We start from the raw sequence: 25,000 nt of genomic DNA on the forward strand, positions 1-25,000 counted from the left end.
CCTGCAAGGGATCTCTACTGTTTTTCATGGCCTCATCCCATGTCCAACCCTCCCTCTCATCCACACCTCTTTGGTCTGACACAACCTGTCCATCTTCTCCCGCAGCTATCCGCCCCACCCTTCCCACTGACCAATTTTCACTACCCACTACCTACATCCACCTATCACCATCCCAAATACCTCCACCCAGCCCCACCACCCCCATTTATTTCCAAGCTCCCTTCCCCCTCCCCAGTCGTGATGAAAGGTGTAAACCCAACACGTCAACTTTCCTGGTCCTCTGATGCTGCCTGACCTGCTGTGTTCCTCCAGCTCCACACTGTACTTACCTTTTATTGGTCTCAGTTTAATCTACATCAAGGGAACATTTTGTGGAACAAATGAAGGCCAACGTTGAGAAAATATTTAAATAGTTCAAGCCATGTTTATTTTCAGCAAGTAAGTACAGTGAGTTAGGCTGTTTTATTTTTGTAATAATTCCGAATAGGGCCTCAACTGCCATTCTTGACAAATTATTAGTAAATCAAGCTGTGTAAATATAACAAATGCTGAAATATCTAGATACATTAATTATGGAAACAATGGGCGTAGAAAATGACACATTGATGTAACTACAATTACCCGTTAACTAAACTTGACAGCTTTATAACAAGAAATAAATCATTATGACGATGTGGCAAGTTACCAGAATCTGTAACTATGGAATGCCATTTGCTAATTTACATTTGAAGGCCAAATATCTTCAAGTACAATGTGTTTTATTCTTAAGACTGTTGAGTTTGCACCCTTAGCTTGAAATCGGCAGGACTGTGGGCATGTTGGACTGTTGCCTGTGCTATCTTTTATAGGATGTACAGCACTGAGACAAACCATTCAGCTAAACAGGTCTCAACAGATATTTTTAATCAAATTATTCAGATGTGTAATGACACACTTCCGGAGCAGGCAGGACTTGAACCCAGGTCTTCCAACCCAGAGGTAGGGACACTACCAATGTACTGCAAGAGATCCTAAACTTAAAGTAACTGGAACTTGGATACAGACTGTCCACACTACCACAATAACAGGTCAACAGGTCTATGTTGGTATTTATGTTCCTACCACTTGTCACTTAAAGCTACTGTTGTAACTAGCCTTCTCCTTGAAATGCTGATTTACCTTCCTCTTAAATACATCTAAACTATTCACATTACTCACTGTGGTTGGTTACAGGTTAATTCTTTATGCTGTTTGGGTAAAGAAGCTTCTTTTCAATACTTCATTGGATTTATTTGTGATTATTTCCTACTCTAATCAAGAAGAAACATTCTCTTTTTCATTAACTTAGGCCACTAAATAGCACAAATGCCTTAGGACTATTTCAAAGCAGAGCAGGGGAGTTCTTCCTGTTGCCCTAGCCAACATTTATCATTCACTCAATCTCACAAAAATGGATGATCTGGTCCTGATCACAATGCTGATGTCAGGGTTTGCTCTATACCTTTTCTACATGCATTACGACATTGAGCACACTTCAAAACTAGGTTATGAAGCATTCTGAAACATCCGATGGTTGTGAAAAGTGGCATATGTGCAACTACAAACGTTCCCTCTATGCTGTGTGGCGGTGTACCCACTTGGTGGTCCTGCACAGGCTGATTGCTTTAAAAACATGATGGCTTTGCTTTCCAGAAGCCACTGCCATGCAAGAACTTTGGAAGTCCGCACACCTAAAAATAATTCAAGGGTATATAGAATGCAAACCTCAACAAGGGTTCTTGTGGTGCAGCCTGGGCTCAAGTGCCATCTGCTCCAGAGGTATGTCATAATGCCTCTCAACATGCTGATTTGAAAATATCTAGAATGCAAACCTACATTGAGTTCAGGCAGAAAAGTGAAGCTGCGACCAGAACCAGATGAACATGATCTTATACTGGATTTCCTAATCAACCTGTTCAGGGAAGTTATTACCCACCCCTGGAAGGGGTGAGATTTGAACCTGGGCCTTCTGGCTCAGAGATAGTGACAGTGCCACTGCACCATAGCAGCGCCTTTAACACGATCTTAAGAGTGGATGTTTGGTAGCTGGCATAGACCTGATGGATTGAATAGTTTTGGAATGCTGTTGTCTGCAATCACTCACGCATGAGCATGATTGTCCAAGTTCAGATATGAAATCTCCCAGATTTCATGAGACATTTCATGTCTTTCATGGGTTCTGTGGGTCCTTGTTTGGGAGGTGTTATAGGAGCTGGAAGTGGTCCTTGGCCTTGAGACCATTGACAGTTCTTTCTCCACTTCCTCTTCCATACTTCCTATCGCCAACTGGTGTCCTCAAATATTTGTTTCTTTGTCGGCTTCAAGTTTGTTTTGTCTGTACAAGGGTCTGCCCAAAATTTACATCTATCAAATATACTCTGATTCTCTATGATTGATTGATTTGAGGAAGCAGGCTCTAAGGGCTAAATAGCTCACTCATGCTCCTAAAGCCTATGTTCCTCTTTTCATTGGAGTACAATAGCCATGTCCAGAAGAGATCCCCTAATAAGAAAGCACAAACCCCAGATTACCATCACCAAGGTCCTTCCCCTTCCTCCAAAACACACAACCAAACTGGCCCACGTCACGTGACACACCGGCTCTTCTCCCCCGGCCGGCATTGAGCGCATGCGTCGCTGCAGGGACGATAAGGCCGGGCCGCCAGCCATAAGCCCCGCCCTTTACCCCCACCGGCATGGTGAATGACGTCGGGTGAATGACGGGAGCCCTGACCAATCCGAAATCGGAGGTGCGTCACTCACACTCCCCACGTGCCAGGATTAGACCAATCGGGAAGAACAGGGGTGGAGGCAATGGGGGAGACGGGGCGTGTCCCCGGCGGGAGGTGGCGTAAGGGAAAAAAGGAGGCGGGGTTTGTGGGTCGGTGTTGGGGAAGGAGGAGGGCGAGTCGCGCATGGGCGTTGGGCTTCCCTTTGTGGGTGGGGCTGGGCCGTCCGCGCGGCCTCCGCCTGTGGTGGTTGAAGGGGCCACAGACAGAGGAGGGTGGGCGGAGGAGCGGGAGGGCAGGGCTTTTCCTTTTTCCTCTCTCTCTCTCTCTCTCTATTTATCTCTGCACGGGCAGTGCGTCCATTTCCTAACCTTCCCCCACCCTCACACCCTTCCTCCACCGCCCCCCCCCCCGCCAACCAACTCACCCAACACCCCTCCCTCAAGCCCAACCACCAGCACCACCCCGCCCTCCCTCCCTTCAGTTTAATAACGTCAGCGAAAAGTACAAGCGGGGCGATTGTTGACGGCGCGGACAAGGTTTTTTTTAATGTGGCTCCGTGTGTCCATGTGAGGAAGAGGTGGTGGAGGGTGGTGGAGGAGGAGGAGGTGGTGGTGGGCGGCGGGGGGAGGGGGGCATTTTTTTTTCCCCGAAAAAAAAGCCAAAAAAAAATTCAAGGGATTCAAAAAAAAGAACCAACTTTCCCCCCCCCCCCCCTCCCCTCACCCCCCCCCTTTTTAAAAAAAAAACCCAAGAAGTGAGGGAGGGAGCAGAAGGGGGGGGGGGGGAAAAAAAAAACCCATAATATAATAACGAGAAAAACTGAGCCCCCCCCCCCCCCCCCCCCCCTCTCTCTCTCTCTCCCTCCCTCCTTCCTTCAGCCCGACCCCCCCCCTCCTTGAATAAATATTTATATGAAAAAAATAGTGGATGATCGATTTATCATGGAGGATAAGAAAGATGAGCACGAGTCAGAGATACAGGAACATTGCCCCGAACACTGGTTTTCCAAATGGGAGAGGCAATGCCTGGCGGAGAGCGAGCAAGAGGAGCAGACCCAGGAGGAGAGGGCGTCGCTAGAGGAAGAGCAGACCCAGCAAAAACTTTGGCATTTATTTCAAAATTCAGCCACCGCCGTCGCCCAGTTATACAAAGGTACCGACCGGCGAAGGTCCGCCCTTCTGCTTTCTCTCTTATTTGGCCGGCTTGTGCTTTTATTTGACATTTTAAAGTAACCTTTTTTTTTTAAAAAAAAAAAAGAAAGAATTATTATTTTCTCTCCCGGGAGAGACAGCAAAATGATGGGAGTTGGAGGGTGGTGGGGGAAGGAAGGGAGAACTTTTTTTCTTTAATTTCCAACCCCCCACCCCTTTCCACACACGCAGGCGGAAGCTGCAGGGATTTTGAGAGAAATAATCGTGGGATTTATTCGTTGCCTTTTCTCTTCCCACCCCATCCCCTTTAAAATGTCGGAGAGGGGGGTTTTGTTGGTGTTGGGGGGAGGGGAGAGGGAGAAAATACCTTTTCTTTTAGAAAGAACAGTCGCAACTAAAATGGCGAAATCAAACATGGCCGTCTGTCTCTCTCTGTGTCTATCCAAGAGGGTTGTCCATTTGTCTTGTTTTTGATATTGTGTGCATCTTAAGTACTGAGTTTGCATTGATTGCTCTTCTGATTTTTCTACCCCCTCCTTCCCCTTCTACCTTTCCCAACACCTCCCTCCCCCTTCTCCCCTCCCCGTGTCTCTTGTGTGTGTGTGTTTTTTTTGTAGATCGGGTCTGTCAACAACAAGGGCTGTCACTCTGGGTCCCCTTTCAAAATGCCGCTTCGGCTGTCACCAATGTGTATAAAGGTAAATTCAAACCCTCTTTCTGTTGGCTGCACTCGTTTGTCACTGTGTTAGGATGGTTGAAGGGGTTTGGAGGGGTGGGGAGGTAGGAAGACTGTTTAAAGTTTGCACTTGATTGGGGCATGAACTCCTTTTTTTTTCTAATTTATACAAAATAAATGTGCATGCCTCCCCTCTATTCGAAGTACAATTTAAAAATAAGATGGAGTGCTGCTACATAGTTAATTGCAGTTCCTAATAATGACCAGCAGCAACTCAATTGCTTCCGTGAATTATCGGGGTGGAAGGTGAAATGTTGAGGTTCAACTCCAGTAAAGGCTCCAATGCAGAAGTTTGTTTATATTATAACTTGTTCAAAAATATCTTGCTACACTTCTCTCTTATGAGAGTGTTAATCTCGAGAACTGAACTAATTATACTCAGACTTTTGAAATGATTTTACTTTTCTGAATAATTTTACTGAATGGGTTGAGTCCGGGAGCCCCCTCCCTTCTCATTCCAATGACTCAGACTTTTAGATAGTTCATGCAGTCAAAACAAAACTGCTGCAACACATTTCCATTCTTGCAGTAAGCATTTGTAAGCCATTTTATCTAAGTCTGTTCTCGTGACATTGGTTACTTCCATTTTAGTGTTTTTCATTAGGTTAAAATTCTGTTCCAGCTGGTATTTAATAATGAGCAGAGTGTACTACTTTTCTATGGGGCAAGTGAGGTTGTTTTCATTTGACAGTTGGAGAATTTCAGTTAAGGCATGTACCTACACTTAAATCAGTTATATAAGTGACTTTTTTCCTCAGCATTTGTGCAATTCAATTATCTTAAGCTCAGTTGTGCAGAATTGTGTAATAACACATGCTAAAGCATTGATTTTAATTTTGTCTCAGGATTATGTAACCTGTATTGAGTGTTTAAAAAAAAATTAGTCTTCATACTTGTAAATTATTGCAGAACCTTTACTGAATAATTATTGTAGAGGGCTATAATAAAGAACCAGGAAATGCTGCATTTCCTTTTAAGTTGTGATTTGTTTTTAGAAGACAAGTGTTTTTCTAAAAAAAAAATCCTATCTATTCATGGCAGGTCATGTCAGGTTTCTGAATGTTCTTCCTGGGCAGATATAATTTACTTCCTGGTATAATTGTTTGCATCATACTCTACATAGGCTGCAGAGTGGCCAAATCTTAAATATGATGCCTGCCCTTGCACTGCAATGCTGTCAATTGGAAGGGATTCTGAAAAAAATAGATCAAACCTCATCATCTTGCCACAACATATCAGAACAAAAAGCACAGCTCCAATAATTCATTTGGCATTAGTGATTTTATATTTAAGCAGTACTGTTAGTGACTGAATAATGCTTTGTGTGTTTTATGGGGAAATGTTTCTGATTTGACAAAATAGTGTACAACTGGGACATCTGAGCACCACAAAGAAATGAAAATGAACCCTTGCTGGCCAAAATCTGATTGCAAACTACTATTAATACAAAATTTCTCAGATTAATCATTCAGTAGTCAAGCAATTTGATAAAGTGGTATAGGAAGATTGATCGAGTTGATAGGAGTAGAAAACACTATGAAAGGAATGCTTTGGCCAACAGTTTATATGGTTAAAGATGAAGTTCAAAATTCTTATTAGTGAAATTAGTTTTATTTATTGCAGTTATGCTGATAAAGCTTTTTGTGGTGAGGTGGCCTATACTATCTGGCTTGAAAAGGTCTCCGTTCTATAGCCTGCAATTAGACATTTTAGCCCATGTGGTTTTCTTTGGACCTGCCAGAAGCATATTTGGCCAGTGAAATTTAGTCAGTTGTGTTGATCATATTTTCTTTTTCTATAGTTTTTAAGTAGCTTTCCAAATTTGTTGACAAAATAATTGTAGTTTAAACTGTGCAACTAGTAGCAGAAATTTAGTGATCTCCAGCTGTAATTATTAATAACATATTTGGCTTTCATCTTCTGAATTTGTTTTATTTTGGTTCTGTGACTTTTGAACACTACTGTATGATTTCCCATGCAAAAACTAAAGTAACGAAAAAGGCTCTTGAAATATATTTCCAGTTTTGGGCAGGTTCTAGTGAGTTTGATCCCTGTAAGAGTGCGCACAGAATTATGAAATAAACTGAACTTGAAATACTGACAATCAGTAGCATCTTTTACTTCAGTGATCAAATGAGCAGTACAAGTGGGCTGTATTCAAAGCTTATTGTTTCTTGGCCTTCTAGATTAGAACTTAAATAAATTAGCCCCCTCAAGTGAGCTGTACGTGAAATTAATTAGTTTAATTTTTTAAAAATAAGCAGTAACTTAGGACAGAGTCCTTACTTTAGGTAAGTTTGTGTCCAGTAGCACATTAGCAAGTTTTAAATTATCATTTTTGGCACTTTTCATTTCTTGGTTCAGTTAATACACTGTCACTCACGTCCTGTTCCTCACTTTTTGTGCTCAAATCTGGTTGTCACTCCAGTGCAGTATTGTGCAGCATTCCCATTGGGTGAAAAATTCTATTCCAAAACTGTTGAATATCAGATTGTGATGTATAGAATTTTTTTATTCTGGAAATACCTAGCTATGCTGAGAAGTTTGTCACTGTTTTTGTTTCAGAAAGTATTGAAGCTCATCGCCGAAGCTATGACTTAGGAATTCAGGTCGGTTATCAACGGCGTAATAAGGATGTGTTAGCTTGGGTAAAAAAGCGGAGACGAACCATTCGACGAGAAGATTTGATCAGCTTCTTGTGTGGAAAAGCTCCACCACCACGCAACACCAGAGCTCCCCCTCGACTGACAGTAGTAACCTCACCCACTAGAGCACCCACAACAGAAACTAGTTCATCTGTAGAGACTGACTTGCAGCCTTTTCGTGAAGCCATTGCACTGCATGGTAATTATAACTGTTAAATGCTTAAGCATTTGTGTGGTTGGGGGTGGGAGGTGGGTTGGATATGTTTGATATGCATGTGAAGACTTTCAGCATTGTCCTACCTCAATTTTGACTACAAAACAGTTGAACAGGCATTGTGAAATGTTTCTATATTATAGTCTGGCAATTCAACATAATTGTATTAATTGCTCCTGCATCACAATAAACATTAATCACAGTAACAGTCAAAAGCACTGAATGGGAAATAGATTCAAATTTCCTTTTGAAGATCTTAGTACTTAAATATTTGATAGCATACTGCATTAGACTCATTTCAGGATACAGTACAAATGCATGCAAGTTGTACAACCAAACAACGAATGATCAGCATAGCTGTGTCAGCAATACATTTGAACTTGTTAATTTGCTTTCTGCTCTTGTAATTATCGTTGTACGTTCTGATAAAGCCAAGTGATTAACATGTATACCCCTATAATTAATTTTTGGTCTTTGTCTTTATTCAAGATAGACAAGATTCCCAGATCTAGAAGCGCATGAGGCAACCCATGAATTTTTTTTTTTATTTTTTTGGTAACTTGTTTCTCGAGTAACAAATCTGAAACCAAAGGCTACAGTTTGAGTGGTACCATTTCCTTCTAGCATGACTGATTAGGAGGCTCTTCCATTCTTGCTGTCTGCCCTAGGCACATTGGAGACATTTGCACGTTGATAATCAACCTGATTGGCTCAGTCATAAGTGTACCCTTAGTGGCCATACTATTTTGAACTTTTGCCTCAGGTAGAGATGCTACCCACTGCACCACAAGCGCTCCTTGTTCATGATGTATCCAGGCAAGATGAGTCTTGCACCAGGATGTATATACAGCTGCTTTAGATGGCTGTGAGGACCATACAAACACAACCAGTGTCTGCTTTGATACAGTAAAACAGTATGTTCCCATGCATTTTATGAAGGGAAGTGGGTCTTGTATGTGATAGCCACATTAGTGATGGTACTTTTGGAATTAGGGTTGTAGATCTGTGTTCATTGAGGTTTTACGTTTTCTAAGCTTGGTCTGACTGCAAAAATTTCGATAGATATGTGAATAGAAAAAGACTGGTGAAGACAAATGTAGGTCCCTTAAAGTTAGAATCAGGTGAATTCATAATGGGCCAAGAGATGGCAGACTAGTTGGATCGAAGGTTATTTGTGTTGTTCTTGCGGAAATGCTAGGGACAGAGGGTCAAGCATGAAGGAGGAACTGAATGAAATCCTCATTAGTCAGGAAATGGTATTGGGGAAATTGAGATTTAAACCAGATAAATCCTAAAGGCCTGATGCTCTCCCCAGAGTACTTAAGTGGCCCTAGAAGTAGTGGACGCATTGGTGATTATTTTCTAGCAGTCTATAGACTCGAGAGAGTTCCAATTGCCTGGAGGCTAGCTAACATAAAGCCACTTAAAAGGAAGGAGAGACAAAAAGGGGAATTCTAGGCTGGTTAGCCTGACACTGGTGGTAGGCAAAATGCTGGAATCAATTATTAAGGAGGTAATAACTGATTATTTGGAAAGCAGTGACAGGATTGGTCCAAGTCAGCATGGATTCACGAAAGGGAAATCATTCTTAACAAACCTTCTGGAACTTTTTGAAGATGTGACCAGTGGAGTGGACAAGGGTGAATTGGTGGACATTGTGTATCTGGACCTTCAAGGCTTTTGCCAGGGTCCCGCACAAGAGATTAGTAAGCAAAATTAAAGCTCATGGTTTTGGAGGTAATGCATTGACATGGATAGAGAAGTGGTTGGCAACAGGAAACAGATTTGGAATAAACTGTCCTTTTCAGAGTGGCAGGCAGTGACGAGTGGGGCACCGCAATGTTCAGTGCTGGGGTTCTAGCTGTTCACAGTATGTTGACAATTTGGATGAAGGAATTGAATGCAATATCTCCACATTTGCAGATGACATTAAGCTGAGTAGCAATGGATGCTGAGAGGTTGCAGGGTGACTTGGACAGGCTGGCTGAGCGTGCAGATACTTTGCAAATGTAATATAATGTGGATAAATTATTCTCCTTTGGCAAAAACAGGAAGACTGGTCACCATCTGAATAGTGGCAGCTTAGGAAAAGATGAGGTGCAACAAGCCCTGGGTGCCATGGTGGAACAGTTGCTGAAGGTTGGCATGCAGGTGCCTCCGGCAGTGAGGAAAGCTAATGGCATGCCAGCCTTCACAGCGAGAGGATTTGTATGTAGGAGTAAGGACGTCTTGCTGCAATTATTCAGGGCCTTGGTGAGGCCACAGCTTGAGTATTATGTGCAGTCTTGGTCTCCTGGTCTGAGGAAGGATATTCTCGCTACTGAGGGGGTTCAGACCGATTCCTGGGACGGCAGGACTGATGTATGAAAGACCGGATCGACTGGGCTCGTATTCATTCGAACTTAGAAGAATGAGGGGAGGTCCCATTGAAGAATAAAATCCTGACGGGACTGTGCAGGCTAGATGTGGGAAGTATGTTTCCGATGTTGGGAGTCCAGACCTAGGGGTCACGGCCTGAGAATAAGGGGTAAGCCATTCGGGACTTGGATGAGGAAGAATTTCTTCACTCGGAGTTATGAATCTCTGAAATTCTCTACCATGGTGAGCTGTTGGACCAGTTGGTTAGATTTTGTTCGAGGGAGCTTGACGTGACCCTTGCAGCTAAAGGGATCAAGGTATATGGCGAGAAAGTGGGAGTGGTATACTGAAATTGCATGACCAGCTGGATCATGCAGGCTTGAAGGGCTGAATGGCCTACCCCTCTATTTTCTGTGTTTCATTGGCTGGCTCCCTATATTGGCATTACTAAAAGCAACATCCCTGTGCTCTGAGCAGAATAATGGTCTTAGATTTTGTTTGGTCACTGCTGCCAGAATGTGAGAGCTGCTTTCTGCATGGAAACGTGGGGACCTAACACTCAAATTATTGCTCTTCGGTGTACTGTGGTCAAATATGTAAGTGTGTGATAAGTGTTTTGCCATACCACTACATTTACAGTGGATAGGCCACTTGTATTCCTGAGAATGGTAAACTGAACTACCCATGAATTGCTTCTGATTTGTCTTTGCAATGAAAAATGGATAATACACTCTTGCCCGCTGAATGAAGTGTCTAGTAACTGTAGATGAAGAAAACAAATTTTGAATTGCACTTGGAAAATGTAAATGTGGTGAGGATATTCGAAGTGTGAACGTTTGTCCTGTTTTGTTCTCCTAAATTTATTTTCATCAACTTGTAGCCCATTAAGTAACCAGAACTCATTGATGTAATTGCCTAGCCTAATTTCTAGATACCAACTAAGGGAGCAAGTTACTTATTTACTTATCTATCTAGGTGTCTGTACTGTTATTATATTCCCATATTTCTGAGTAAGTTGTATATCACAGATCAGCCTTGAAGGTGGATCAGGTTCAATGTGCCAAATGACCTACTCCAAATTTGACTTTTCATTCATTGCGAGGACAATGTGCTCAATTGAGTTTCTTTTTGTTATACAGAAAAAAATAGTGGGAATGACGTTTGTCGCTTTTGCTTATAAGAACTTTTTGCAAGAGTGATAACTTCATTTTGTTATTTCAACTAGTTTTTAATAGATGTTCGTCACTGCAGTAAGTTTTTTTTTTGCTTTTTTTTCCTTCGGTCTTGGCATGGATCTTTCTGCCTCCTTGTGTTTCCTTATTTTATGGTTTCACTTAGATTTGTACAATTGATCTCAGAATCCCAGATGACCGAGATTTGATTTGAAGGGGAAAATGGCAAGAGAGTAAGCTTGTTGGGAACATACAAACTATTTGGGAAAGCCTCTATAGCTATGTGGGGAGGAAAAGATGTGAAGACAATATAGGTCCCTTACAATTGAAAACAGGATAAGTTTATAATGGGGTGTGAAGATGGCAGAACACATGTTTTGCTTCTGCTTTCATAAACAAAGACACAACATCCCAAAAATGTTGGGAAATACTGGGTGTAGTGAGAGGGAGAAGTTGAAGGAAATCTGTACTAGTAAGGAAATGGGGATGGGGAAATTGGGATTAAAGGCCAATAAATCTGTAATATTTTACATAACAGGAGTTGAGGAAATGGCCCTAGAAAACATGGATGTCTGGGTGGTCATCTTGCAAGTTTTTGCGTACTTTGGAACTGTTCCTATGTATTGGAGGGTAGGTAATGTCACCCCCCTCTTTTTAAGAAAAGCAGAGGAAAAATGGAAATGCCAGACCAGTTAGCCTGACATTGGTTGTAGGGAAAATGCTAGAGCCCGTTGCAAAAGATTTACTTTCGGAGCACTTGTAAAACAGTGACAGGTTTGGTCAGAGACAACAGGGATTTATGAAAGAGAAATCATGCTTGCTAAATCTATTGGAATTTTTTGACGATGTAATAAATACAGTTAAGGGGGAAGCCACTGGATGTGGTTTACTTGGACTTTGGGAAGGCTTTTCGTAAGGTCCCACCTAAGTGATTAGCATGTAAAAGTGCATGGGATTGGGATTGTGCACTTACATGGAGACAATTGGTTGGGCAGATAGTAGACAGATTCGGAATAAATGGGTCATTTTCCAAGTGGTGGGCAATGACTGGTGGGGTTCTGCAGGGATCAGTGCTTGCACCCTGGTATTCACGATATATACGTGTTTTTAGATGAGGGAACTAAAATGTCATATCTCCCAGTTCTGCAGACAGCACAAAGCTGGGGCGGGTGGATGAAATGTGCGGAGGATCAAAAGATGCTGTGGTGTGGTTTAGGCAGGTTGAGTGAATGCATGCCAGAAAAGTACAATGTGGATAACTGAGTGTTTCTACTTTGGTTACAAAAGCAGGCAGATGATTATGACCTGTCCGTCCTCCCTGGACTGACCTATCCCCTTCCTAACTCCCTACCTACACTCACCTTTACTGGCTCCATCCCCGCCTCTTCGACCTGTTAGTTTCCTCTCCTCTATCCCTCTTCTATCCGCCTCCCACTCGCTCCCTATTTATTTCAAAACCCCCTTCCCCTCCCCCTTTTCTGATGAAGGGTCTAGGCCCGAAACGTCAGCCTCTCTGCTCCTATGATGCTGCTTGGCCTGCTGTGTTCATCCAGCCCTGCACCTTGTTGTCTCATTATCTGATTAATGATAGATTTGGAAATGGGAGGTGCACCAGACATGGATCTCCTTGTATACTAGTCGCTGAAAGTAAGCATGTAGGTGAAGAAAACAAATGATATCATGGCCTTCATACTGAGAAGATTCAAGCATGGGTGGATGGTTATTAAGCTGTAATGGTACAGGGCCTTAGTGAGACCTAATCTGGAGTGTTTTGTGCAGTTTTGGTCTCCTTATCTTAGGAAGGATGTTCTTGCTACGAATGCAATCTGGCAAAGGTTTAAGAGTCTGATTCTTGGGATGGCCGTACCTGACATTTAAAGAGATACTGGATTGGTTAGGACTATATTGATTCATGAGGCAGGGCCTCCCAGAAACCTTCAAAATGATAACAGGATTAGATGGTAAAGACAGGAAGAATGTTGCTGGGAAGTACAGAACCAGAAGTCACAGTAAATGGCAGGTTATTTGAAGGCTGAAATGAGAAATTTCTTTGTCCACAAAGTGGCGAATCTGTGGAATTCTTTGTCACAGAAAGCGGTTGGGGCTAAAATGTTGAATGTTATCAAGGAGTTAGATATAGTTCTTTGGGCTAAAGGGATCAGTGGGTATTGGGAGAAAGCCAGAACAGGGTATGGAATTGGATTATCAGCCGTAATCATATTGAATGGTGGAGCAGGCTTAAAGGAGTGAATGGCTTCCTTCTCTAATTTTCTCTTTTTATAACAGCATTGTGATAAACATAAATTTAGCTAATTGGTCATATTCAGAATGATTAATTCAAACATCTTTTCTGTCATGCTTGCAAGATTTTACAAAGCAGCTTGGCATATGTTTTGAAAAAAACTTCGAGTTATCTAGAAGATTGCAAAGATCACCTACTTCCATCTCTGAAACTTTACTGTAGCCTCATGCATCTGGTGCTGAATTGCTCTTCATGGCTTAATTGCTTCCTAATTTGGTTATTTTGATATACTGCTGGTCAACCTCCCACGCTCTGACTTCTGTTTGGTTGAGTTTGTTGAAAACTGTGCCCATGTCGTGATTTGCTTCAAGTCCTGGACATCAACCACTGTTTGCTGAACTGCATTGGCATTTGAGAGTGCAATGCCTTGATGTGAAAATTTTCATCCGTGTTGTGTAATCACTCCATGGTCTTGTCTCTTCCTATATTTGTTATTTCTCGCCGTCTGTGAAATCAGACACGAGCCAATTCTGATTACTTGAGCATCTGATTGTAATTGCACAAATATTGGTGACTGAGCCTTCCAGCCCCTTGCTAGTAAGCTCTTGAGTTTCCTCCCTAATATTCTCAGCCTTTCTATTTGTCGTCCTCAAAGCTTGACCTTCTGACCAAGTCTTTGAGCTGTTGGCTATCTGCTGCATTATTGCTTCAGAGATAGTAGGAACTGCAGATGCTGGAGAATCTGAGACAACAAGGTGTAGAGCTGGATGAACACAGCAGGCCGAGGAGCAGGAGGGCGACGCTTCGGGCCTAGACCCTTCTTCAGAAATGAAGAAATTATTTTTAAAATAATCAGCATCAGTCTGAGGATTCAGACCTACTAGGATGAAGTGTGTTTCACCAAATGAGGAAGATTAGTCAGGATTCTTAATGTAAAATGGTTTCTTATTAATTCTTGTCTCTGTAATCACTTGAACCCTCTGAGATCCATGCACCTCCTATTCTAACCTCTTATGCCTCCTGGATTAATCATTCCACCAAGGCTGGCCATGTCTTCAGCTGTTGATGCCCTGAACCTGTCTGCCTGACTACTATACTATAAACCTGTTTCTTTAAAACCTATCTGCTTGACCAAGCTTTTGATATTATAAATGGTTGTCAAATTTTGTTCGATAAAACTCTTGTGAATTGATAAAAGATATTTTGTTACGTTAAAGGCATTGTGTAAATTCAGGTTGTTGTAATGATACACTCTCTCAAGACTGAACTGAGAGGAGGAGAAATGGAAGACGGTTGACGTGGGTGGGATGAGATCAAAATTATGACAAACTGGGTGCAGAATGTGAGCTTTCCCTCTTGATATTTCATTTAGATTCTTGGTAATCGTCAGCCAAATTCAATGGTGGCTTTTGGTAATGTTTATTTCCTGCCTATTGATTGTGTTTGTTTGTCTCTTAATTTCTTAACATTTTATGAATTGTGGTAACCTGTGCTAATTCTAATCGAGATGAGTAAATGTGAACTGCAGCTTAATGGGAAAGTGGCAATGGAGGGAATAGATAGGTTGGTGCATGGTGGCTATCAATTGCTAGGCCTCCTCAATGAGAGGAGAAATTTTGCATTTTTCTTAATGTTTGGAGGCTGCGAGATACATACTTAAGGGAATAAAATAGTCAGTTTTCAGTTTTTGAGCAAATGCTTTGATCCATCAGTTTAAGCTGTGCTCAACAGCATTGTGAAAGTTAATCTGAGACCTATTTCCCAGAAACCTTAAATTGAAATCAATAATCGGAGCAGCTAAGAAAATGTCAATATGGCATTGCTTTTGTGTTGCAGAGAGTGTTCTATGTTGTGCATATTTCAGCAATGTGGGTCAGCATAAATTATCTTGTCACAATTGATTCTGTGTAACTCCTTTTAAATGGATTCTTAGCTTCTTAATTTAGGTGGAAAAGTTTAATTTGATCTTTGTCAATTTAATTTTCATTTTGAAATGAAACACATGAAGCCAAGTGTGATTGGTCTGATTTTAATTAGACAAATGTTAGATTCTCCAGTAGAGCTATTGTATTGATTTAGTTGAGTTTTGAAATCACAACAGAAGACCATTTCAGGTTTTCAAGGGATTGCAAAGAAGCGTGCAGGTTCTATGTTTCTATACAGTATACATTTGGTATGTTTATTGTCACTTGGCAAGTACAATTCAGTTGCAAATTGTGTGGTCATAGATTATTTTTAAACATTCAGTTCTGAAGTTACAATAGTTTGTCCAATGGTGTTTATAGAGAATGCCATAGATAGTGATTTCTGCTATGTTTTAAATGCATCAAAAAATTGTATAGTCTTGCCAATTGGTATCAGCTATGTCAGTGCTTGAGCTTTTATAAGAATTAAGGTGTTCTGTTAATTCGTTTGGAAAGGGATTTTAAAGCTTAGGTTAATTTATTTTGCGTGGGTGAATTCATCCATGTTCACCCAAGTTCTTGTGGATTAGCTCTTGCCCCCAGTGTACCCATGATTCAGCACTAACAGATTTGAGCTAGTTTTGATTCTCTATATACCTTCTTTTTGCATCAACACTGAATAGAAGAATGATGAAATCTTGGCCTCCGGATCATTAGGTAGTGCAGCAGTTCGTGGCACATAGTTCTATATTTTGTGCTTGTAAACACCAATTCAGTCCAGTTAAGTCTTCTAACCAGATTTTTATGAACCCTGAGTTCTGAAAATTAGTTTTACTTTGTTGAATTAGCCCTTGACATTAAGCTTATCAGCTATCTGTATTTGAGATCATAGCTATTTGTTTATGTTGACACAAATTTACTTGGCACCAATTTTGTTAGTATTACAGCATTCAGTTTCTGTGCTCATCTAACTCTGGGTTTCTGAGCATTCCTGTTCTAACCATTCCACCGTTGGCTGTGCTGTCAGCTGTTTAGGCACCAAGATTTGAGTTCTCTGCCTAAGCGTCTCCACTTCTTGCTCTTCCTTTAAACTCTTTGAAAGTTAACCAAACACTTGGTCAAAGTGATCTAAACTAGTATCGTCTTGTGTAGCCTTTGTGTAGTTCTCTTTATCTCGTAATGCCCTATGAATGCCTTGACACAATTTAGTTACATTGAAGGTGATATGCAAATATAAGTTTTGGGATTGACTTTTTTCATGTGTCCTTGTATTGGAATAACTTATGTGGAATTGGCAGTTAGGTGTGACCTTCAAAGTTGAAAAATGCTGCTGTTTAATTGTGATGGCTAATAACTTACTCAGTCTTGTCTTTGCATGGTTTTTGAAGCCAGTTCTCCCGTCCCTCCCCACCGACCCCTACCCCTTGAGAATGCCATGGTTAAATAATGCAAAGAAACCATTAACTTATTTTAATAAAGAATGCCTGAAATTTTAGGTGACAAATACGTTTGGAGCTGAAACTTCCTGCATCAGTACTCCAGAAGAAATGGTTATTGTTTTGCATTGTTGCCTTCTGTGCAATTGTTTCATGATGGACAGATTTGTGGGGAACATTTCCCCTAATTTTGTGTGGCCATCTTATTTGCCTCTGCAGATGTTCTTTATGTAAAGTTGGTAACTGAGCTTTAGTGGTTTCTTTTTATTGGGAAGTTAAAAGCTGGTTAGTATGTAAATTGAATATTTCTAAGTTTCTCTTTAGGCAAACCTCACTAACATCTTCATCTGTAAGAATGGAACAATTTGTAAATAGTACCTTCTTTTGTCTGTTGACTTTGTGCAAATGCAACACACGAGAATATCTAGTCCACTGCCCAAGCTTTGAGTGCATTTTTACTTAGACTTGGCGTGCTAGCTAATTTATCTGTTATTATTGGGAAATATGTTGAGTTTAATGGCCATGTAATCCTAAATGATGTTGGCTTTCATGAGATATTAATTTGCAGATGACACGAAAATTGACGCTGTAGTGGACAGTGAAGAAGGTTACCTCCAAGTATAGCAGGACCTTGTTCAGATGAGCCAAAGAGTGGAAGATGGAGTTTAATTTAGATACATGAGGTGCTGCATTTTGTAAAGGCAAATTAGGGCAGGACTTGTACAGTTAATGATAAGGTCCTGGGGAATGTCGCCAAACAGAGACCTTTGGGTGTAGGTTCGTAGTTTCTTGAAAGCGGAGTCGCAGGTATACTTGGGAAGTGAAGGTGGTGTTTGGTACCCTTGCCTTTATTGGTCAGTGCATTGAGTATGAATTGGGAGATCATGTTGTGGCTGTACAGGACATTGGTTAGGCCACTTTTGGGATACTGCATTCAATTCTGGTCACCCTGCTATAGGAAGGATGTTGTGAAACTTGAAAGGGTTCAGAAAAGATCCATAAGGATATTGCCAGGGTTGGAGGGTTTGAGCTATAGGGAGAGGCTGAATAGGCTGGGGCTATAATTCCCTGGAGCGTTAGAGGCTGAGGAGTGACCATATAGACGTTGATAAAATCATGAGGGGCATGGATAGTGTGAATAGCCAAGGTCTTTTTCCCATTGTAGGGGAGTCCAAAACTAGGGGGCATAGGTTTATGGTGAGAGGAGAAAGATTTAAAAGGGACCTTAGGGGCAATTTTCATGCAGATAATTCACCAAGCAGAGGGTAATGTGTGTATGGAATGAGCTGCCAAAGGAAGTGGTGGAAACATTCAACAGCATTTAAAATATCTCTGGATGGGTAAATGAATAAGAAGGGTTGAGAGGGATTTGGACCAAATGCTTGCAGATGCAACTAGATCAGTTCAGGACATCTAGTCTGTTTTTGGGCTGTACAACTGACTCAATAAAGTCTGATATCTTCATTTGTTTCGATATTTTGCAAGCAGCACCCATCTTTTTTTACAATCACAATTATTTACAAAGTGTCCACACTGTAGTTTCTAGTAGAAGTATTTGCAAGATTGTGACACTTGAAGTACATGTCAGTGTGGGATTTTTATGGCCAAGATCTTACTCTTTCATTTTGACTTCCCCTCTGTCCCTTCCACTCCTCAACCCCAGTATTGAATCCTGGCTGACAACCAGTGCAATACTCCCTCCAACAGATACTTTCCTCGGAGTAGGGTATGTATGCATTAAACGCTGTATTTCCTCCCTTCTGATGGTGGAAAATGTACTTTATTGGTTGCAAGTCACTTGGAGATGTACTTACATTGTGAAAAGCACTGTATGACTAAAATAAATCCTTTTTCTTTTTCCCCCTCCTTTGCTTCATCTCTCCATTCTTCTCTCAGCAGCCATCCACCCCACCACTTCCTTTTTCTCTTCTGCCTGCCCACCCCCTTCCTAAAGAAAAAATTGGCATTCTGTTCCTTGCCCCCTTTTAATCACTACATTTGCGTGTGTTCTCCTCTATTCACTGGTCTGTCCTGGGGGTCTCTTTCACATTGGTCTCCCTCACATGCCTGGGTTTCTGTCACTCACTTTCCTGTCCCAGCTCCAGTTGTGTGTGTCTTTGCTAATTATTTGCAAGGTGTGGCTAGTACATTGGTCACTGCAATCTGATTTAAATTTGTCACTTTTTGCAGGCTTCTTATGAATAGTACATGAGCCATATTGCATACATCGTCAGTTATCTGAATCCATCTATTTATTGGCCTGAATGATTAAATTTGACCTCATGTAATTATTGTGAGATGCTGTCAAATTCTGGTAGTTTGTTAAAGTTGGCAAAATAACTGTTTTGTGGTCAGTGCACTATGCCAGAACTGTTGTTTACTAAACTGATTTTAATGCTTTTTTTTTGTCTCCATAGGTCTCAGTGGAGCAATGGCTAGTATAAGTGTACGCTCAAGTACTCCAGGGTCTCCCACTCATGTGAGTGGTAGCTCCAATACTTCTCGCAGGAGAAATGGACTCCATGATGTGGATTTGAACACTTTCATATCAGAAGAAATGGCACTCCATTTGGACAATGGTGGCACTAGGAAGCGTACCTCAGCCCAGTGTACTGATGTCATCACAGACTCCCCAACGCACAAGCGCAATCGAATGCTTTGAACTTTTATATGATTGCTGTGCTACTTGAAAGCCACTTGATACTCGACACTTTCTTGAATGGAAATGGAGGGCCATCATAACTTGTTTGATTGTGAAAGTACAAGTGAATTCAATAATGATTGCCGTAAAGGAAGTTCTAACTTAATGCAGTAGATGCCTCTTGTAATTATGGCTTTTCCAATACTGGTCTTGTGACAGAGGACATCCAATCATTTGTGTGGTAGTTAGCAAGATCATCATAGGTGAACACATTAGATTCCAAGCTAAAGTGACCTTAACTTGATTCCTTTTAAAGGGAAGGGTAACATTGGATGTTAATTTGGTTAAAACTGTTAATTGCCCGTTTTTTCCTTCTATGTTTACTGTCTGCTTCAACAGTATTGCCAGTATATCACTGATAGTCTGTTAAAATGGCATCTTCCGTTAAATCTGCAGACTTCCATTTTACAGCACTGTACTAAGACACTACTGGTTTTTGTATAGTGCAAGCATATAAGTTGTATCAATATTGGACTATTTTTAGTTAAACTCAAGCAGCTGCTAATTCTGTGGATTGTGGAAATGGTGCTATGATGGTCATGCAATTAATACTAAATATCAAATCAACATAAAGATCTTTATTGGATTCACTTCTTGTGTTTTAAGTGTTGCAAAAATTACAACAATAATATTGACTTTCCCATAAAAATTCTAAAAACTCTTGTTTAAATATATAAATATATATAAATATATGTAATGTATATACTAAGCATTTGGATGCTGGTATAGTACTCGTGCTACATAATGTAAATAAAATGTGCACACCAAACCCTGGAGTGGATATCCGAAATCAGAACTGCATCATGCTCAGTTTAAGCATTTCCTTCACGTAGTGGAGCTGGTCCAATTAGATAATTCATGGGACAGAGTCGTTGACAGTGGGTTTTAAAAAAAACCATACTCAGTTACTTGTGACCTGTTCACTTTAAAAATTGTCCGCAGTCGTCTGTTAAAGGAGGTGAATTTTTTCATGACGATGTGTTTGTGTAAACATACTTGCATAAACCTGGGGAGTTCACTTTTTTCAAGCCAATTTGTCACAAACTGCCAAGTTTCTATAACTTCTGCTTGCATTTTTATGGAGTGATGCTTGAAAAATGATACTTCAGCCTTTTCAAGTCTGTTTTTGGAGAAATTTTAACATGTGAATTTACACTGTGGTAAGCAGGCTTAGCAAAAAAAAAACTTGTCGTATACTGTAAGTTTAGTGGCGCAACCCTTTAGTTAATTTACTTTTGATATAAAAAAAAATCAGAACTCAAGGTTATTACATAATCAACGGCTTGCACAGAATTTAAACGAGCTGATGTGTACACACTAACTCGAGCAGTTTTGCACATGCAGATACATCTCTTGGCAAATATTAAGTTGTCTTGTTTTCTCACTGGGAAGCCTATGCAAAGTGCAATTTAATTGTTTTATGTAATACTAATTTGGAGGTTTGGCTGTTACCCTCATGCTGACGGCATGTGACCCAGACAGCCTTAAAGGGTATTTTCCAGTCAGGCAGTTGGGCATGCTGTAAGAAAGCACTTCTTTTTTTTCCCTTTTTACAATAGCAGTATAATTTTTAAACTGGTTATCTTCCGTCCTCTATTTTCTCCTTATTCCCACTTACTAACTTCAAGCCATCTCTCGGTTGAATCAGTAACATTAAAACATGGCTTCACTATAACTGGAGAAACTTTATTTTAATTAATGATGATCTTTGAAAGTGTATGAAAGACATCTGATACCGGAATACTTAGAACAGGTTGTCTGGTGAGAATTCTGGGCACATGTGTAAACACTGGCACCCAATATGAAATTCTTAGTTTATTTTCTCAGATGCTGGCCTCGTTTTGAACTTGGGAGTGCTGGATGCTATCGTATAATCATTTTAACTGATTTTAGCCTATGTGGAGCTAAAAATATATTAACTTATGTTGGGGGGAGGGTAGGGAATGTGAAATAATGTTGCTTAGGCTACAGTGTCAAGAAAAAAACTTCGGAAACAACTTGTTTTTCTGCGGGGATGGGAAGGATAAACGTCAAGTTTGAGAAACTTTGTTTGTCGAGGCAGGGGGAGCGAAAACTTGCGTGTATTCTAAAAGTCAAAATATGGCTTTCAGCAAACTTTGCACTAATAGATTTTCAGTTTACAGTGATTGATGACATTGCATGTTTGCTTTTCATCACGTTATTACCATAAACCCCTCTTGCTCTTTCTGCAGGAGTTTTATTTTGTCACTTTTCTAGCTTAATGTATAAGTATAATACATTAATGTATAATGTATGTAAATCGAGGTAGGGGTTAGACCACCACCACTGAGGCAATTAATGAAATTCCATAGAATGTTTTTGATAAATTTTGAATTTTAATAGTGTGCTGTAAAGGTATCGCCTAATGCCTTGATGGGGTAAAGCTACATGGATGGCTTTCTAAGTTGCACGCTGTTTCTCTTGCTAAGTCATTTTCATTTGGTGGAAACCACTGCAATGTCATCACCATTTGAAGGATAGGTAGCACTTAACAACTTTAATGAGTTAACTGTACCAAACTGTTATTTCATCTAACTGTAGCGTGCACTTGGAGAAAGAATAAACACCATACAAATCGGACACTGCCTTTTTCAATTGCACGTGTTTACTTGGCATTAATTCAAAATTACTTCATTTTAGGAATTTTTTGTCTTCCCTTCCCATTTTACTCCTGTTGTTTCACTTCAGCTTTGTGGGGGAAAGGCAAAGTTCAACTTGGAAAGTAAGTGTATTAACACTAATGTGGGAAAAAATTAGGGTCACTGGAAGTTTAAACTGCAACTTCAAGACGACTGTTTGTTTTGCTAATTGGTTTCGTAGCAAATCAGAAAGGGTTTGGCTTTCCTTTTCTTGCTTTTCTTTATCTATCTTCTCCCTGTGTCCCTCCCACATACAAGTGTGGGCATTACTAGCCAAGTGCCCAATGTTTTTAAAGTGTGTAAAATGGTGCCAAATAAGTATTCAACAAGCAGAAGTTAACAGGTAGCTTTTCAGATGTGCAGTATTTGTCATGTAATAAAGTTTTTTGTTCACTTTATACAGTGAACATAGTTATAAAAGGTTTTGATTACAAATATAAAAAATTGTTTTGAAGCCAGTACATTAGCTTTTCAGATTTATTGAAGCTCTTGGCCTCTCTGACAGACCCCAAATGTTTATTTGACGCACTTAAATAGTACGAGTATTACTATACTATTGGAGTGTCTAATTTAAGTATGATGATAATAAAGAACTGTGAATTATGTTATGCTTCCAGTTTGCGTGACGGCATGTTTCAGTGACGAGTAAATAGTTGTCATCTTTGCAAGTTTCTGATTTGAACTTCAGGAGCACTGTTGAATAATTGTTTCATCATTAATTCCTGTGAAGTTTCCTCCCTTTGATTACAGTTCTCTGAACTGGGGAATGGAACTTTGCCTACCACAACCTGTCCAGGTCCTGTGAGTACTTGAATAAATGGGTGAAAGATTTCTACCAATTTTTCCCTATCCTTTTTGTGGGGTTGGGGAAACACTTGGATTTATCAAGTTAGCTTTCTGGAGCAAAACATGGACAGTGGAATTCAAACAGCTGCTGAAAAGGAAACAACATCAGTACCAATTGCAGTTTAACTCAGTGATGTTAAAATGTGACACTTCAGTATCACACTTCAATGTCTTCACATGTCCTTGACTTATCAGACTAAGTTGAAATATCTTTGCTTTGGTCTAATTTGGGTAATACAGCAATTGTTACAAATGTTGACATGTTCATTCCCAAACTAATTCCGTTGTTGGCCTGAAAAGCCATGTGAGAGAATTTCCGGCTGATTGCTAATACTGCTGCATGTGGCAAGCTTGTAGTTTGTGCCAACACCTCTGATACGATGGAGTCAGGAACATCTAGCTTTGATATTTAAACTAAAAGTTTTACAATTCATAGAATGTTTGTTTATTTTCAGTTGAGATGTGCACATCCCTGGCTAGACCAGTGCTTATTACCCCATCCTAATTAACCTTGAATGTGATGGTGAGCTGCCACCTTGAGCTGCTATGGTTCATATGCTAAGGTTTTGTACAATTTTCATGTGTAGGAGACCTTTATAACCTGAATGTAATAGGATGATGCCATTATAGGTAGATCATTTGCCTGCAATTCAGAACATACAATGTAGGTAGTTGAAAGTTTGACTACTTTCAGTAAATTATTCCTTTGCAGCATAGTTTTAGTGCTATGATGAAGAAGCAAAGATTGAGCACTTCCTGCAAAGTACTTGATAAGTTTCACATTAATTTTAGCTGGTAATTTATGAAATTCCTACTAGCTGCATGTTGTGCATGTGAATAGAAGTTAAATCTGCTCAAGTTTTCCATCATTACTTTCTATCCAGTCGCATCATGTACCCATTCCCAATTCTTGCAACCATACTGCTTTTATATCCAACTTTTAGTGCAGTGTTGGTGTTTTGGATAAAATGATTATAAAGAATTTTACATGTTGCTGATTTTTAACCAGGTTGTATTTGAGTTTTGTGAAATATTAGTAATTTAGGGACGCCATCCCAAATTGTGGAGAATTCCTGAAAATTGAGATCAGATCTAGACTCGTTAAATCATAGAATCCTTACAGTGTGGAAGCAGGCCATCTGGCCCATCAAGTCCACACCAATCCTCCAAACAGCATCCCACCCACCCATACTCACTCGCAACCCTATCCCTGCACTTTCTACCCTGGACATGATTGGCTATGCTAGATTGCCCATCTGCCTAACCCACACAGCTCTGGACTGTGGCAGGAAACCTACACATGCATGGGGAGAATGACTGTGTGGAGTTTGCACAGTCGCCCAAGGTTGGAATTGAACCTGGGTGCCTGCAGTGCTAACCACTGTGCTGCCCCAAATAAATGAAAACCTGTTCCCATTGGTGAAAATATGGATCAGCATAGGTGGCCAATTTAAGGTGACTGGTGAAGAAAGCAATGATGTTATCAAAACACTTGAGCTTTAATGTGCTGCTTGAGTGTCGCTCAATTGCAAATCCAATTATGGCTTTTAGACAGGAATTATGGAACCACCTGATGAGAGGGCCACAGATTAAGAGTGGGTGACTAGCTGAGTTTCTCTTGGTGGTGTGGGGGTGTGGTGGGGGAAACGGGGTAGAAATTGTTGTAGCCATTCCCTGACTAGAATCTGGCTTGTTGTGAAACAGCCCTGGCTATATGATATGATGCTTTTGACATGGGAGCAAGCCAGATTGTAAAGTCATGTGGATATCAGTAACGGGATCTTGGCTTCTTGCAGTTGGTTTTAAATTTTTCTGCTTGTTCACTGTGAAGACCATGCCAGACTCCATGAGACTGTTTAGCTCTGGCTATGTCCAAAAACATCTCAATGACTGTCTCCTTTCTTCCCCATTGACTGGAGAGGAACTTGGCCTCCCCCAATATCTTGATTTGATGACGTGCAGAAAATTCTAGATAAACCTGCGATTTGTAATTTTGGGACATTTTGTTACAGTTGCATTATGGCATTTCCTGCTAGTTAAGTTTGGTGACCTGAGTATTTTTGCCATTTCCCTGTTTGTGTATTTGGTATGTAAATAAAATGTGATACAGAATAATTGTGGGTGTAAAAAGGCACTAAGTTGAACAGCGGGTTGCCAATCCTATTTCAACATTCCTGAGGGTTTCG

General features: G+C 40.6%; 1 protein-coding gene across 1 annotated transcript; it reads left to right on the plus strand.

Moving 5' to 3' along the window:
• The first annotated feature begins 2,975 nt into the window (after window positions 1–2,975).
• LOC109919693 (telomere attrition and p53 response 1 protein) lies at window positions 2,976–22,579 on the plus strand. Its single transcript, XM_020519723.2, has 4 exons — window positions 2,976–3,901; window positions 4,518–4,598; window positions 7,202–7,480; window positions 19,025–22,579. Exons 1-4 carry the CDS (start codon window positions 3,661–3,663, stop codon window positions 19,267–19,269), a joined length of 846 nt encoding a protein of 281 aa, XP_020375312.1. The 5' UTR covers window positions 2,976–3,660; the 3' UTR covers window positions 19,270–22,579.
• Window positions 22,580–25,000: the final 2,421 nt, after the last annotated feature.

Source organism: Rhincodon typus, unplaced genomic scaffold, assembly GCF_021869965.1.
Source record: "Rhincodon typus isolate 14 unplaced genomic scaffold, sRhiTyp1.1 hic_rhity00001860, whole genome shotgun sequence".
In the NCBI taxonomy this organism is placed as follows: Eukaryota; Metazoa; Chordata; class Chondrichthyes; order Orectolobiformes; family Rhincodontidae; genus Rhincodon; species Rhincodon typus.